At 50.5% G+C, this 17,250-nt stretch overlaps 1 protein-coding gene across 1 annotated transcript; it reads right to left on the reverse strand.

Moving 5' to 3' along the window:
- Positions 1–4,554: 4,554 nt before the first annotated feature.
- On the reverse strand, positions 4,555–17,050 carry UBE2V1 (ubiquitin conjugating enzyme E2 V1). The gene is made up of 4 exons (XM_040079728.1): positions 16,981–17,050; positions 8,823–8,971; positions 6,682–6,807; positions 4,555–6,390 (listed from the first exon to the last, which is right to left on the reverse strand). Exons 1-4 carry the CDS (start codon positions 17,000–17,002, stop codon positions 6,244–6,246), a joined length of 444 nt encoding a protein of 147 aa, XP_039935662.1. The 5' UTR covers positions 17,003–17,050; the 3' UTR covers positions 4,555–6,243.
- Between the last annotated feature and the right edge of the window lie 200 nt (positions 17,051–17,250).

Consider the following 17,250-nt stretch of genomic DNA (forward strand, 5'->3'; position numbering starts at 1 on the left):
ATCAAAAACCAACTCTTTTTTTAATGCACGTAATAATTTAAAACATGGCTCTGCACGGTGGAGTTAATTAAATCCTCTCCTTCTGTCGGCCTGCACAGACCAAAACCAAGCTTAAAACGAGTGGACAGTGACCCTGCACAAGAAGAGACATTGAAAGGGTTTTTGTTGTACTTTTGGGGCACGGGGTGGGCAAGGGACACAGGACCCGGGACTGTGTTTTGCTGGGAAGCATGACGACATCCAGGGAAGGAAGGGAACGCTCTCAGCCTTCTGGCCTAAATTATCTGCTAACACAAATAATCAAATTCCAGGGACCACACTGCTCTGGCGCCACTGAAGCGAGGGGGAGGCGCGGCCCCAGCTCTGAGTGAGCAGGTGGCAGCCGAGCCTGACCCGCTCGGGACGCTCGAGCGCGAGATACAAAATTCTGGTGCTCTCCAAGGAAGCAGCACCGCTCACAGGATCGTGGGAAGTTTTTAATGGCTCGCTCAAGGCAAGGCCTCTAAAATGTTTATATTAATACGTACTTGTTGGACAGCCACTCATTTGGTCTCAGCTGGAAACCAGTCCAAACAGCTGAGAAACATCTGGCCGCTAACCTTGGACAGCATCTAATCTGGTAGCCCAGGGATTTGAGAGGTCTCCTCGGAGGGACAGAAGTTTGGCAGATCCTCGCTGAGATCTCCGTCCTGCTGCGGCTGCTCCTCACTCCCGCTCCCTGCTCCAGGCTGACACCTACAGACCCCGCCGAGGGCATCCAGAGCGTCTGCACACAGCTGCGGCGGGGCACCAGCCCCGGCGGCCAGCAGCACTCCCCAGGGGTGCGACTGCGTCCCCCTGGCTCGCTGCCCTCCCACCGAGCCCCGCACTGCTCCACCTCTGTGCCCCAGCCCGAGTGCCCAGGGCAGCCCTGCAGCCTGCATTGCCTTCCCCCCGCCTCGCTTTCAGCAGATCAGCCCCAGAAAGCCTCCAGCAGCAGGCAAACAAAAATCCTCCTCTCTACAGATCTGCAGACCACGGTGGAGGCAATCACAGCAAGGTTCTGAAGCACAGCAAGGAGGAAGGGAAACAGCCCCGTTGATCCTGATGAAAACGGCTCAAAATTTGCATCGCTTTTCTTTTGAAAACTCCTGCTTGGTTGGTTTTCCCTCCCAAAGAATCTTCAGCTTTGGCTATCCTGAAACATCCTTTGGCCAAGTGAAAAGGTAAAAAGTAAGACAAAATAAAAGAGCAGATGCTGAGCAATAGAGAAGGGGAAGAGACTTTTAGACCGTCTGACATTCACTCTCCCCTCCTATCACCCCAAGGTTCTGCAGGGCTTTCCAGACGTGTCAGGGCAAAGCCACCAGAACAAGGCTCAAGAGGCAGAAAAACAGGACAGGACCCACATTTCTGAAAACCCTTTGAAGGCTTTCTTTAAAAGGAGATAAGGATGAAAAAAGGTGAGAAGGTGCTTGACAGATACAAAATGATGAGCACCCAGCTTATCTCCCTATCCTCAACATCGTCTTCTGCTCTTTACTTTTCTGCGACAACAAACGTGGGAGACATCAGGGAAAATGTGAAGGCACAAGCACCAGGGATGTAGCACCAAGAAGGGAGGACAAGGAAGAAGATGCTCAACAAGGGCTAAAAAAGCCTCTTTCCTCGCAGAGGCTGAGCATGCTGGCTCTGGTCCAACAAAGCACTTAAGCATGTGCCTAAATTAAATTTGCCTTTACTGGGGCTCTTCGCAGGCTTCGGCACATTCTCCAGCAATCTGCTACAGCACGAGCAGGGAAAACGAGGAGCTATTAAGGGAGCTGAATCTCCGTCAGCAGCCAGGTTAGTGAGCTTTGGGAGAGCACATCAGCCAAGATTAATGCAACATGGCAAGTCACTGACAGGAAAACCCTTAGCCATCAGAAAAACTTCTTAAACAGAAAATATTAAGTAAAAAAGTTTAGATATTATCAGCATCAATTTCTCTTCAGCTTCTTTCAGCTCAAGGTAGGTAGGGCCTGATGCAGACATATTTACGGGTACCTGCAGAACTGGAACTCCCTTACTGCAGAGCAGGTCGGTGCCAGCTTGAAAAAACACAATGAGCCCCCCGTGCTGTTCCTTGGCGCAGCAAACACTGACCTGTGGGCAAAGCACCGACCTCAGAGCCCGAATGGCCAATTCCCACAAACACCAACAGCTCCCACAGCCCCGGCAATGCTCTGCAAAGCACCTGGCCAAGGAGCAGGAGCACATCCTGCACATCCTGCACACATCCCTGCACATCCTGCACACCCTGCACATCCTGCACATAACCTTGCACATCCCTGCACATATCCCTGCACATCCTGCACATATCCCTGCACATATCCCTGCACATCCTGCACATCCCTGCACACCCTGCACATCCCTGCGGGGTTTGGTTCACAGCTCAGCGCTTTCCTCTGCTCACACGCAGCCTGCAGGGCCAGGGGGGTCAGGGCTCTGGGCTCTGGGTCTGCCTAGGGCTGACGGGCACAGACAGTGTTCCAGCTCCGTGTCCTTGTCCCTCCTGCTCTGTGTCCCTGTCCCACGCCGGGATGAGCCACAGATAACACGGGTGTCTCACGGCGTGGCTGACGACATGCCCCGGCTTCAAAATTATGACCATAATGATAGCGGGAGGAACTCAAATTTTAAATATAAAGCACTGCATGGGGTTGTAAGAGAGCAGAAAGGGCACACACTTTATTAACCGTGAAGGTCTCCCTGTGGTGCTGGTGTTCCCCCAGCACGTTAATGCCTGTACAGCGGGACAGGCACGGTACACAGGCTTCTCGAACCGAGAGCGATCCCGGGTGAACACGAAAAGCCGTTCCCACACGAGCACGGAGCGTTTCCCCGAGCAGCGGCGGCGGCCTTGGGAAGCTTTCGGGCTCCCTCTGCCGACACCGCGGCCGATGCTGCCGCAGCCCCGGGCAGCACGGGCAGAGCGGGCACAGGGACCCTCAGAGGGCACAGGGATCCTCTGTGGGCTCAGGGACCCTCAGAGGGCACAGGGACCCTCTATGGGCACAGGGACCTTCTGAGGGCACAGGGACCCTCCGTGGGCACAGGGACCCTCTATGGGCACAGGGACCCTCCGTGGGCACAGGGACCCTCTGCAGGTTCAGGGCAGGGGGGGTCCAGCTCGCAGCAGCCTCCTCCGAGCGCTGCTCAGCCACCTCTGGCAGCACCTGCTCCAAGAACATTATTTCTCTCATGGCCACTGCCCTTATTTCATTTATTATCCCCTGACAGCTTTCTCTGGAGGCTGGCTCGGGACAGACTGAAGGCTGGCAGGGATCACCTGAACACTGTGCTGGGCGCTGCCAGAGCCTGGATAAGCACGGCTGTGACACGGCTTTGTTTCCACTCCTCATTTCTGAAGCAGCACCAAGCACCAGCCCGGGGGTGATCGGTCCCTGCCCCTGCACGGTGACACTGACAGAGCCACCATGCAGCTCCAACGGCAGCTGACTCCCAAGGAGCTCCTTTTTCCTTTTCCACGCTGCCCTCGGCTGTGGGAACAGCGGCGGAGCCCTGAGGTGTCCAGAGAGTTCAACTCCAGGGGGAGAACAGTCACAGCGAACCCTTCTTTTAAAGCAGCACCCAACTTTGTCTGGCAGATGCTGCGAGGCGGCGGCTCCTGCCAGCACAGCTCCCAGCCAGGCTGGGACGCTCTCACCTGAACAACTCGCAAAGCAAACCGGACGCTTTCACGGCTTTAAAGGCATTACTTGAAGCAGGAAGGTTCAGAGAGGTCCCAAACATTCACCAACCAAAACCTCCCGAAGAGGGCAAGGGCACTCTGAAAAAGAGACAATCAAGCAGCCCACTATAATTATCACGCTGTTCCAATGCCCGTTTACCACCTGTGACACTGAGCTATTTTAAATAAACACACACACACGGTATTAGTCCCATTGTCTCCACAGACACCCTCGGGGCTGCCCCAGTTTCCATTCCAGCCCAGAGACCAGCAGCAGGTGTCACAAAGCCTCACAAGGTCATTCCCTGTTCCATTCCCAGCACAGGAAGAACCTTGTTTCACTGCAGTGAATGCACCAGGACCTTCCAGGAATCCTCTGCACTGGAGACGCTTTACACCGGGAAAAGGCCAACATTTCGCAGCCTTGTTTTCACCCAGACTGGGAGGAAAGCTCAGCAGGGCCTGCTGTAGGCAGATACTCTTCACAATCTGAGGAAAACACGTAAAACTTCAGGTTGTGAAACACTCCTTGACCTTGACAGTGTAACACGCAGCTGCACAGGGATTCCATTTCTTGGGACTCCAGCACAGGGATCCAGGAATCCCTTGGCAGCTCCTGGGCCTCACCTGATGCTACCAAGGGCCAAGCCTGGCACAGCCTGAGGCTCAGACCAAAACTACAGATGCTCCTTGGCACAGCAGCAGCAGCTGGATAGAGACAATTGCCTTTCGCCACCACTGATTAGTTGTCAGCTAAATGTGATCTGTAGGAAGATACTTCCAACAAATCAGGAATTCCACAAGGGATCAAAATTCTAAACATAAATACAATTAAAGCCTTCTAATATTAATGCACACTTTTTATTATATTAAAATCAGGCAATGGTCTGATACAATAAAAAGGCTGCTTATGGAATACTGTTATGTTAAACTTTCAGTACAGAGGACGTTAAATCCTTACAACTAATATTTTCCTCAGAAGTTAATGGAAACATCAATTGTTCATTGACTTGACAGCTGCTGCTTTAAAATGTGTTTATTTTTACTCTTTTCCTTTTTTCCTTATTTTTTTCTTTTTTTTTTTTTTTTACACAAACACTGAATTTTTCATAAAACTTAGGACACGCTAGGTTGGTTTCCTGTAAGCTCGCATCCACATTGCAGCAGTTAGTGGTCCGGAACAGTAAACCAGAAAAGGCAGTGATTTGCCAGGATGCAAAGCCAATCAAGGTCCTTAATCTGCCGTGCCACCGCTTCCCCAAAATCTTCACTGAAGAGATTTCTAAGGCTTACAGAACCCCATTAAAATCTACCACCCGGATTTGATTTGTCTGCGGTTGTCGCATCTTTAGAAGGGGCAAACGCGAGCGCAACGTTTTGTTAATGAACATTCTTGGGTCAGTCCAAAGCACCAAAACACAGCCATCTGAGGGTACCTGGAGCAACGTGTTCAGAACCTCTACGTGCAGAGCCTCCCCCACTGAAGTCTGGCAGCGGAAGGTTTGGGCAATCCTGGTAAATTACTGCTCTTTTCCCCACGTCAAAGCCTATCTAAGAGCACGGCCGTGGCCAGCTCGGCGGTGTGGCAGCAGCGCCGGAGGGAAGGGAAAACCCACGTTCGCCAGCAGAACAGATACTCTTGTTTCCCAGGCTGGTGAAGACTACATTTGTTGCAAAACCGAAAAGCGGGAGGGAACAGGTCAAGTCATTGCCCCGACGCTCACCCCAGGGCCAGGGGTGAGAAGAGTCACCAGGAGGGGCAAAAAGAAAGCAGCACCCCCACTAAAAAGAGGGGAAGAGGGAAGAGATTAAAAGAACCCTGAATCCCTCACCCAAAGCTCACATCACCGGTGAGGGGGACCAGGAAGAGAAATACAATCTATGCCTTGGCCAAAGGAAAGAAGGAAAGCTTGCCCCAGATTATCAGGGCATAAAAAAAAATTAATAAAAACCCCAAAACGACCACAGTCACATTCAGCCTTTACTAGAGCGAGCACAAAGGGAGGGATGACTGAGGTTAGCACACATCCCCAGTAGTAGTCCATACAGCCCAGTGTAGTACTGGAAGCAAAAACCTTTGTGTCTACTCTAATAAATAGCCCTGAGCTTCGACTCTATTGCAAAAGACAGAGAAAGAAAAAAAAAAAAAATAAACCCAGGCCAGACACACAGCAAGGTGATTGTGGGATGGATCCTTTCACAGTTAAGTTGGATGTGCCACACTGGTCTTGACAGTAATAAATTTAAATAGACTTTTCCTGATACCAGAAGTTCAGCTATGTGGACAGTGGTTACACGACAGGATTATTTGTTATAGCACAACTTATATTTCAAATGAAAAAAAAAAAAAATTAGTATCATTTACAGTATCTCAAGAAAAACTTCCTTTGAATGGGAACTTCCTTTCCAGTATTTCGAGGTCTACAAGATGCATCTAGAAAATTTACTACTGTGGAAAATGAAGACAGCTTAAATTGAATAAGGGGGGCATGTTGGTTTGTTTTTGTTTTTTTTTTTTCTTTTTTTTTTAATTAATTGCTGTAACATTGTCCTTCAGGTGGCTGAGGAAGTTTCATATTTTCTTTAGACATCATTAGACGCCGAAGCTCTTGCAGAACAACTTTGATACTATAAGAATTCTGCCATTTTGCTAGGACTGATATGGCTCTGGGGTCCACCTAAAACAGACAAAAAGACCATTCCTGTCAGAACTGGTGCACTGGTTACACTTAACTCCCCTCCACCCCCAGCTAAAGACCCCACACGAAATCTGAGTGGGAGAAATCAAAAACAAGTGTTTTCCTAAAAGCATAATAAATCTCCACTTGTCCACTTCCCTCCTACCCCCTTTCCTCCTCCAACAAACAGCACCACAAGCAATGAGTAGCCAAGCAAGCTACAACTATAAACTAAGCATTGAAGCTGCACAAAAAATACAACATTAAAATGAATAAAAGCAAAAAACTTACCACTCCATTAGAACTATTTACTCCATTCATATTAATTTTTGTTACAAATCTTACAAATGGAGGTGCTTCTGGATACTTAGGCCCACATTCTATTTTAAGGCTGTATATTCTGTTTTCATAAATTGTCTGAGGGGAAGAGAAAGGGGGAAAACAATTACATCAGGCAGTTCATTAAGCATTTGGTTAAAGCAGTGGCTACTTCAGGAACACGGGAACTCCCAAAAGTGAGGGCAGCCACGTAGACACTATGCTGGCTGCGTGTTTTCAGTCCCTTTTATAACAGCCAGAGTATCCAGCATTTCTCCAGGGTAAGAAACTCAGCTGGTCTTTGTGCCTGGAGCAGGGAGCAGCTCCAAGCAGGCTCCGGGGTCTCTGGAGCAGCTGCCCCCCACGGGGCAGGCAGTGGGGAGCCCTGGCAGCGCACAGAACACGTGCACATCACGCCAGAGCTCCGACAGCGCCTCTGGTTTTGAACAGCCTGTGCCAGTGGGGTGATTGCTGTGTGGGACAGCACACACCCCTGTGCGGGACAGCTCAGGGCAGCTGCACACAGAGCTCCAGCTCTGCACAGCTGCTCGTTTTTCCCACTGGAATCCAGCAGAACATCCTCCCACCTGCTACAAGCGTGGCTGCTTTCCACCCAGAGGGAAACAGGACCGAGCTTTTGTCCCCAGCCAGTGTTTCCACATCCCACCAAGAACCAAAGTGGTAATGACTGAAGGTGAGCAGTGTCGAAAGGAGGACAGCAAACAAGAATGGCTGCAAGCCCCCAGGATCTCTCTCAATACAGCTGCTGCCTTCGAGCAAGAAGCTCAAAAGAAGTCACAACGCTTTTGGCAAGAAGATCTATATTCCTAAGTGTGAGAAAGCAGGAGAGGCAGAGCTGACTCCTCGGCTGTGGTGGCCCTGTAGCCTTGGTTTGCAGCACAAGAACTGCAAACTTCCGTCACTGCTGGCAAGGCTGCACGCTCCTGTTTGCACATTTCAATTCCTATTTAATTTTCTAAATTAGATTTCAAGGTTGTTTAAATTTTCCATAAAGCCCATGCACACGGTGAGCTTTCTTCACAGCCTTAATGCAGGCTCATTAGCACTCCCCTAATGTTCTAAAAGTGAACGCTGCTCTAGAAAACAATTTGGGTACATCATAAACAAATGAAATGCTCGTGACTGGGGAGAGATTAGCAAAGGCAGACAACAAGTAAACAACACTTCTGGGTGAGACAGAAAACACTGCATTTATAATGCCTTCATGATGCACGTTCTGGTACAACCTCACTGCACGTCAAAAAAGGCAACTGACAGAATGGGAGCAGAGACCTGCAACATGATTAAAGGTCTGTAAAGATTTTCGTATAATGACCCCTGGAATTACTGAGAGATGATACTGAGGCCAGAGGCAGAAGACATCTACTACTGCAGGAAGGAGCATTGCCTACTTGCACTCCACCAAAGGATATTAAGGGAACAGAACAGTGAAACTGGAGGCAGCAGACAAGTTCTGGTTTTAGAACACATGCACACATTCAACACACAATTAAGTCCTCAAGTTCACTACTAGAGTGCAAACGCACAGTTTGGTAGGGCTGGGGGGAAAAGAGAGCACAACAGTACCCCCACAAAGACCAGCTGCATTGTAAGATGCTGCTTTGGGAGAGGACATTCAGAGGAGAGAGTGGAATCACTAAAATTTGAGTTTCCTCAGTCAGCTGAAATTCTACGAGAGCTCGCCAGTACTGCTGCAATAAACAGCACCCCAGAAACCGAGCAGGAAGAGCAGAAAATCCAGCACAGAGCATCCCCAGGCACCTGCAGCAGCTCCAGCTGTGACCTCACCACCTGAGGGGTTTAAACCTTGCTGGATTCAAGGGTACAGGACGCTGGAATTCTGAGTTCTCAAAAGTTGCCTTATTGAATTTGCAAATATAAAGCAGACAAGTAACACCAAAAATGTTTCAAATTATAAGCAAAAAGCCATATAGATACATGGAACCCATTATTATGAAGAACTTCAACATAAATCACTTCCTAAAGTGTTTCCTCACTTATGTGGCTTTGTTTGTTTCCTGTTTCAATGGTTAGGTTAGGAGAAAGGGGAAAAAATGTAACAGTACTGTTTCAGTATTTAAGTGGATACTTACTCTTGGAGGCCCAATAATCATTCCTGTCCATCTTGTAAGTGTCATATCTTCATCGTCTTCAAGGCCCCAGCTAACTGTTCCATCCCCTACTCCCTTCTGACCTTCTTCAAGTTCTTCCAAAAGACGAAAATTACGAGGAACTTTTACTCCTGAAACAATCAAAAAACATTTTCAGTTGAGAAATCTAGTAAAGAAAAAAAGCTGGAGTAATTTCCCTGATACTTTTGGTTATTCTACAGATGACATTTTGGGCAAAAAACATGAAAATACCACTTTCTGAATGACAATTATTTCAACATTACAGAAAAGCTATCCCCATATTTAGCTTGGATTTTACAATCAAAATCAAGGTATCCCCAAATAAACATTCTAGAAGGCTGACAAGCCACATGCTACAGCAGGCAATAAAATGAAAGGAAATCTCTGTTCCCTCAAAGGTACACCCAGTATTATGGAGCTCTAATTAGCACTTGTCTATATGATTTATAGTATAAAAATTTAGAAGTTTCTACAAAATGACACCATGGGAGGCTTGACAGCAGTCAACTCAGAGCTTTAAAAATACCTTTCAAAGCAAATAAAACTCTTTCATAACATTAGTAGGTTAATCTGAAGTTAATTGAAGTGGGCTTTGTCGGCAGCAATAGCATCCTTTGTACTTGTGACCTCCACCACCAAGGAATTTCAGCACTTTGTAATTGCTGGCACGTTTCTCCTCAAAACAAGACGGCAAAACCAGGGAGATTTCCTTCTCCCTGTTACATTAATGGGAAACAATGGCACAGAGAGCCCAGCAGACACAGCCAAGGTCACACACCGAGCCCGTGGTGAAGGAGGATCGTGAACTCAGGCCACAGAGGGTTTCACTGCAGGACTGCTCTGGAGCCCACTGCTGCTCCCCTGCCCGGGGTCTGCGGGCCAGGTTTCGGTGGTGGGGGGCTACAGGGCTGGTTCCTGTCAGGGGCTGCTGGCAGCTCCCCCCTTGTGTGTCAGAGCCAATCCTGGGCAGCTCCAGGACAGACCCGCTGCCAGCCACGGCCCAGCCCATCAGCACTGCTGGGATCAAGTGCTTGGAAGGGACAAAGCTACTGCACAGCAGCAGCTGGATGGAGGAGTGACAACATGCCAGAGGAAGAGCTGTGCAGACACCAAGGTCAGTGATGGAGGGGCAGAGATGTCCCTGCAGGTCCCTGGGGCAGCAGAGATCCACCTGCAGCCCACGGAGCACTCCCTGGCCATGGGCAAAATACAGAGGATCTGGTAGTATTCAACTCTCGTTTAAATATATTTATGATGTAAGGAAACTAAAGGGCAGAGATGATTTTGCTGCACAGTCAGAGGTGTCCAAATTCCATTCACTACAAAGCACGCATCAAAGAAACCAAACCAGCAAACGGCTAAAGAAAGTATTCTGCTGACCAGCTGGACACACGTGTAACGTGACCATGCGTAGGAACATCCTGGGCAGCAGATTCAGTCACAGCTGCAGCAGCAGCACAGAACTCAGACCCAGCAGAGCGGTGCCAGCAGACAGCAGCACTGTGCTGGCAGAACCACACCTCCCACACGGGGGCTGCTGAGCACAGCTCCCTGCCAAATCCCCTCCCAGCCACACCGTGCCGCTTCCAGGGCTGCTGAGCAACACAAACCTTCGGCTCTGAAGGGAAATGAGTCAGCTGGGGCTGGCAAAGCCATTGCCACGAGACTGCCCGAGCCCCAGACCCTGGGTGGCCACAGCACCTCCTGGGCCCTCCGTCACATCCCCTGCACGACGAACTCCAGCACTTACTCTCCCACAAAATCTTTAAATGATGAAGTGTGTATCCTGTGTGCCTCAGACACGTGAGGGTTCAAGTCTGCTGACACCTGAGCCGTGACAGACGAGCCACCCCGTTTTTAATGCTATTCCCAGAGCTCTCCATGCCGTAGTTCGGGGAGACAGAGCAGCGCAGCTCCAGCACCCGGGATAAGAGAGCTGAGGAACACGAGACACAGTTGAAGGACAAGGTGCAACCTTTGCCTGCACACACCCCACCTATTTCCCTGTTTGCTGCAGTGGATGCAGGGCACAGCTGCTGATGGGAATGACTCAAATGACTCATGGCTAAGCTGCTGTCTGGGCTCCAGCCCTGCCTGCTGGTGCCCTGGGAAAATAAGGGCCAAGGGAGAAGGGCAAACAGAATGTCCTTCTGGAGGGGGCCAGCAGCTCTTCCCCAGGCCAGGGGATGCCCCAGAGGAAACCCTGTGGCTGTGAACAGAACCCCAGCCCGAGTCAGTGGAAGACCTGCCTGGAATGAGGCACATGAATGCCCAAAAATGCTCTCACTTCCACACCACAACATCACAATGCTCAACAAGCACCATCTCTGTGTCTGTGCCTCGCTCCTTAATAACATCACTCCATAGTTACCAGTGGTGCAAAGACAATGTACTGGTATTTACTTAGACCAAACTAAATAACCCAGGAGGAATGAGCTTTATGGCAGGCACGGACCACACACCAAAGAAGAAAACCCAAAATATTGCCAGTCCACCCTTTGTCTGAGCATCAGCTCTGAGTGATCCCTCTGAGCATCACACCCCGTTCACTGAGCCGAGCAGGAATCTAAGTGAGCATGTAATTAAAAATGACATCATCACGTAGGTATTCGAGCAGGCCACAACCAAGACTGAAAGGCAGCCTTAGATCTGACATTTGCTACCCAGAGCTGGGCTTGGCTTTACAACCTTACGGGAAGAGAAGGCAACTTAATTGCTGAGCTCTCCCCAGATACAGCTGCTCTGATTCAGCAGGAATCCAGCATGAATCAGAGCCATAAAAGAGTCACACAGGATTTCAGAGTTCTTTGGCAAGTGTGAGGTCTCCAGAGAGCTGGCGAGTCATTCTGAGCACTGACTCCTGTCACACGGAAATCCTTAACAGGAACGAGAGCTCATTCCACAGGAACTGCTCCCTGTGAGCTCTGCAGGGGCATTGGGCAAGGGGGTGCCCAAAGGAAAGGACACAGATTTGAGTTTATGCACATCACAGGAAATAAAATGATCATGGGAGATAACTGGTGATTTTACAAGAGATCACCCTGTCCAAGATCATTGCTGCTTTCTAAACATGTTTTACCCCTATTCTAAAACTCAGGGTGTAACATGAAGGACCATCACCTCAGCTACCACACATTCAGCTCCCACCCTGACACCTTCTCAGGAAACTCATTCAATACAAAGAGAATCACACATATTAATCTAAAAGATTATGCCTACATGACCATAAATGATTTATATAAATAAACTTCCCTTAAGCAAGGCAGAATAAAACCCAGATTTGTCCTTCTGGTCAGTCTGGAAAGATGCACAAGGCCATTAAGCCACCCATCTCCTCATGTGAAAGGGCCTGGAGCACTCACGGTCTGCCACCACATCCTGCTGGGACCCAAACCTCAGAAGCCACATGGAAATTTATCACTTTTGATCATACACAAGCACATCACCATCGTGTTTGCTGTCCACCAAGATTCCTAGAAAGCGGCCAGATGTGTCCTAGGCATACATGGGATTTGCCAAATAATGTCCACGCCGCAGCATGACAGCTGCAGAGTCAGGAGATGTCCCCTGAGAGCACCAGGAGTCCCTGGTGTTTCCTGCTCCCACCCCCAATAAATACCCTGCACAACCCTCTCAGTGGAGTGATGGAGACTTCCATGGCAGTAACCAAACCAACCTGTTTTTTTTAAGAGCCCTCCATTTAACACAAGAAAGCCTAAATAAAGTGAGAGGCAATTAAAAAGCAATCAGCTTGTCTAAAGTACTTTCAGTTATGCATTTTAATTTAGCCTTCACTATGGCTCAAGATGACTCTCAAGTAGCAGCTTCATTTGAAACATAAATAATATCTCAGTAACTGTTTCACTTACAGCCTGCCTCACCTCGCAGAAATACTCCCAGAAATGGAACTGAAAATGTATTTCAGAGCAAAAGGAGATATTCACTAATAATCACAATGCAAACTGCTGAAAGCTAAATCCTAACTGTGTTGACTAGGTGAGATCTCCAGTGACAGACTGGAACAATCCTTCTCAAAGAACACCTTTCAGCAATGCGTATTTGTGAAGCCTTGACCCCACACACGAGTTCACAAGCTACAAAATGTTAAGGAAAGAACTTTATGGCAAACAGAGAGGAGAACTGAACCACAGACTGTACTTCATGGAGCTCAGAGTCACAGTTAAGAAGCTGGATGAAGAGCCAGCACACTGAATGGGGACAAAAGGAGTCTGACCTGGTCAGAATCTTTCTAAAGGAGGGACAGAATCATCCTGACAGTTAAATGTCAGCTTGGACTTCTAAAGATCTTACTTAAAGCACTCTCAGATTTACCTTTTAACGCAGCACTACTAAAGATACAGATACACAACGGAATGTGTCCTGCAGGAACTTTAAGAGTGATCTTATCAGGCTGAGATTTTTCTCATCTTACTCAGACTACACTTTCCCATCTCCATCCTCCTCAGTTATGGAGCCAAAGCAACTTCACATCCAGACCCCTTGTGAAGCTGACAACACCCTGTGCAACCAGGCAGGCCATGTGCCTTTGGGGGCAGATCCTCTCCTCCAGTCCTTCTGATCAGTGGCAGCAGAACAAAAAATACACCTCTCAACAACACGTTTCTCTCTCCTCTCTAAAGTGAGATCGAATTAAAGCGTTTCTCTTCAGGACTAAAGCACAGGCACTGGGAAAAACACACCTCAGCAAAGCACCCAGAAAATGGGGCTCCGAGGAGAGGAACTGCCTCCTGCTGAAGGCTTTTCCACATCTTCACTGGTAACAAGCAACTTATCACACTGGCCTCTCTGGACAATTTAAACTCTGCTTTCTGTACTAGTTTCTGATTTATAGTAACTCAAGAGAGCTGAAATCCAACAGCTTTAAACACCTCTGTTGCTCAATACATTCAAATGCTTTCTGTTGCTTGTTTCTGTGTATTTGATATTCAGCCTTAATTACATCCTTTCCAGTCTGTGTTTCATGTCTTTGCACTGACTGCAGATAATGAATTGGACAGCTTATCCTTGCAGCACTGGGACTGTAAAAAATACACAAGCCACTCCTTGTCACAAAGTTGCTGAAGTGATGGACTACTCAAAACCAAACAAAAGGCTCTCAGCAATTGTCTGTCACAAAAGCTTTCACGAGACACTAACTTTGGATTTCTGGCATCGTCTTTACAGTCACAGTTTCCACTCTGATGATGCAGACAGGTACTGAGATATTTTGCAGACACAAAAATAACTTCCTGTGCACTTCAACAATCTGAAGTGTTTTCTGTTCTGTGGAACCTTCAGCACCGGTTCTGCCTTTCAATGCTTTAGGCAGGTTCCTTGGAAAGAGGTCACTAAAACATCAGTCTGAGGCACCAGGTGAAGGCAGAGCCAGGGTCACACAGCCCCAGGTGAAGGCACAGGTGTCACACACACACAGAGCCCCAGGTGAAGGCACAGGTAAGGACACACACACACACACACACAGCCCCAGGTGAAGGCACAGGTAAGGACACACACACACACACACAGAGCTCCAGGTGAAGGCACAGGTGTCACACACACACACACACACACACACACAGCCCCAGGTGAAGGCACAGGTGTCACACACACACACACAGAGCCCCAGGTGAAGGCACAGGTAAGGACACACACACACACACACACAGCCCCAGGTGAAGGCACAGGTGTCACACACACACACAGAGCCCCAGGTGAAGGCACAGGTAAGGACACAAACACACACACACAGAGCCCCAGGTGAAGGCACAGGTAAGGACACACACACACAGAGCCCCAGGTGAAGGCACAGGCCCAGCTCACACCCAGGGGGATGGGGCACAAACCATCACTAACTGCAGCTCCACTTGCAGGAGCTGGATCAGCACCCTCACAATCTGAAAATCCCAATTTTCATACCCTCACCTTCCTCAGACTTGGAAAAACTTAAATCTGGGCAGACCATTTTACTGCTCAGGACTTCCAGGCTGTTGGTAAACACAGTGCCTCACAGCCCTGAAACAGACCCACTAAACTGAACTGTGAAAGATCATCTCTGGTAGCTGAGCATTCCTGCAGGATGGACACACACAGAGTGGAATCCCCTAGGAACAGCCTTATTCAAATCAGCCCTGTGACTTTTTTAGGTTACAGAGACATTTGTTACCACTTCTTCCTCTGGGTCAGTAGCTGCTTTTGAAGACAGATGAGCATTTTTCACCTTCAGTGTGTGTCTAGGCTCCACTGCTAAACCACCAGGAGCCCAAGACATCACACACATTCCAGTGTTCTACAGACAAATATGAACACACTAAGATTCCATGAAACAAGTTTTAGCAAACTGTGATTCCCAGATGAGTGAAGGCAGCACTGAGGCACTTTCCCAAGCCTCCAGCGAGGGGTCAGCAGGGGAGAGTGAGGAGGTGCCACCTCCAGCCACCCGTGCCAGGCCGTGCCCTCCCTGCAGAGCAGTGCCACTGCCAGCAGCACAGGAAAATCCCCGTCCTTCCCCAGCACTACAGAACTGTGAGGGCAGCCTGGGAGTTACAGCTAAAACTCCCATCCACGGAGCCCCCCAGACTAAATTTTGGGTTGGCTGCAGACATGCAGTGCTCCTGCAGGTTTGTAAGTCACCCCCGGAGCAGCTGGAGAGCCGTGTGCCCACGCTGCACACAGGACACTGCTCCCAGCACCGGGGACACCGGAGAGCTGTCACAGACCCAGGGGACAACGGGGACAGTGCAGCAGACACTACGTGGCCAGCACAAGCCGGGTAACGACAGCCTGTCCCAAAGTGCTGGGGCTGTCACTGCAGCCCAGCCCCTCCACGGGCACCTAACGATTCATTCCCAGAGCTGCACCGGCTGGAGAAGGAAAGGGTTTGCCTTGTTCCTCCAGCCAAGCACAAAACACAAAGTCAGCAGCTTGAAAGGATCACTGCGGATGCAGAGCAGGCAGGAGAATGTGACCTAACAGGGGAAGAAGGCTCCCTTCTCCCAGGTTACAGCTTTTGTGTCTTCAGTCAACACCTCGGCACCCTCAAACACAGACCCATAACACAGCTCTCAGGACAGTGACCACTGCACTTTGAAAGTGTTTTTATTATCTTGATTAATATGAATTATGTGCATTGTGGTGCTTAGCCTTAAAATCTGAGCAGTCTTTGATAGAGAACTATTCATAAAAAAAGAACTCCAAAATAGTTCTGTTATATCCCCAGCAGCCACGCTGCAGTGAGAACACAGGCAAACTTCAGAGGGTGCAATTGGAACACAAGCACTACAGGGGCACATGTGAGACCCTGCATGGACTCAGAAAAACAGGAAAATGAAACTGCCTCGACAGAAGTGACTCTGATTTACTCGATCTCTTGAAGTTCATTAGAGGATGTCAACAGGAAAAACCCCTCACTTCAAATCCAGTTGCAGTATTTTTGTTTCATGTGCAATGATAAATGCAAAGGCAGAGTGTGTGTAACTGCTTAGAGCCGGTGTGGAGCAGGTGTGAAGGAAATAAAAAATTCACCGCCTTCTCGGAGCACACGCGTCCTGACAGGGAGTTACACACTTCCCATGGAGCGGAGAGGGGGTATTACCCAAAAAGGCCTTTAAAGCAGCTGATTTCACTCACGTAGCCACAGCTTGGGGGCTACCGAGAGGAGAGCACCGGGGCCAGCCCTGGCCACGCTGAAAGGGCCAGGAGAGGAGCGGGGCAGGAAAAGCTCCGGGAGCCCCGGGCCCAGCACGGGCTGCGGGCCCGCCCGGCGCCCCGGCCCAGCGCCCGGCCCGGTTCCGGCACCGGGACACGCGTCCCGCAGGGCCCGAGCGGCCCCGCTCGCCTCCGGCCCCGCACTGGGGCCGCTCCCACCGCCAGGCCTCGGCGGCCCCCGGGGAGACGCGGACGGGCCCGCCGGGACCCGCGGACGGCAGCGGGGACGGCTCCGGCTCCACCCCCGCCCCACCGGGCCCCGCTCGAGCCGCGCCGCCGCCCCGTCCCCCCGGCCGCGGCCACCCCTCCGCCGGGCGCCTGCCGCCCCGCCGTGCCGGGCCGCGGCCCCGCGGCTGTCCGGGGCTCGGCGGCCCCGGCGCGGCCCCGCCGCACGGCCCGGCCCGGCCCCGCTCACCCGCGCCCGTGGTCGCCGCCATCTTGCGCCGCCGCCGCCGGCCCCGCCCCCGCCTGACGTCACCGCAACGCGGGAACTGCGGGCGCGGCGCGGCGCGGGCGGGCGCGCTGAGGGGAGTTCTGTGGTGCACGCGCAGCGCTCCGCAGCTCCGCGGCGCGGGCGGGCGTTATCGCCGCTCGGTGCGGCCCCGGACACGGCGACACCGTGACACCGCGACACCGCCGCCATGTCGGGCGTGTATCACTCCTTACGCTCCGGCCCAGCTTCCCT

The sequence above is a fragment of the Hirundo rustica genome, chromosome 16 (genome assembly GCF_015227805.2).
Source record: "Hirundo rustica isolate bHirRus1 chromosome 16, bHirRus1.pri.v3, whole genome shotgun sequence".
In the NCBI taxonomy this organism is placed as follows: domain Eukaryota; kingdom Metazoa; phylum Chordata; class Aves; order Passeriformes; family Hirundinidae; genus Hirundo; species Hirundo rustica.

What these genes read in the sequence shown, in the direction of transcription:
- UBE2V1 (XM_040079728.1), bottom strand. Translation starts at nt 17,002, where the DNA reads ATGGCGGCGACCACGGGCGCGG. An exon ending in GGCGGCGACCACGGGCGCGG is followed by an intron (nt 8,972 to 16,980) that starts GTGAGCGGGGCC and finishes TGATTGTTTCAG; the next exon opens with GAGTAAAAGTTCCTCGTAAT. An exon ending in TGATTATTGGGCCTCCAAGA is followed by an intron (nt 6,808 to 8,822) that starts GTAAGTATCCAC and finishes TCTTCCCCTCAG; the next exon opens with ACAATTTATGAAAACAGAAT.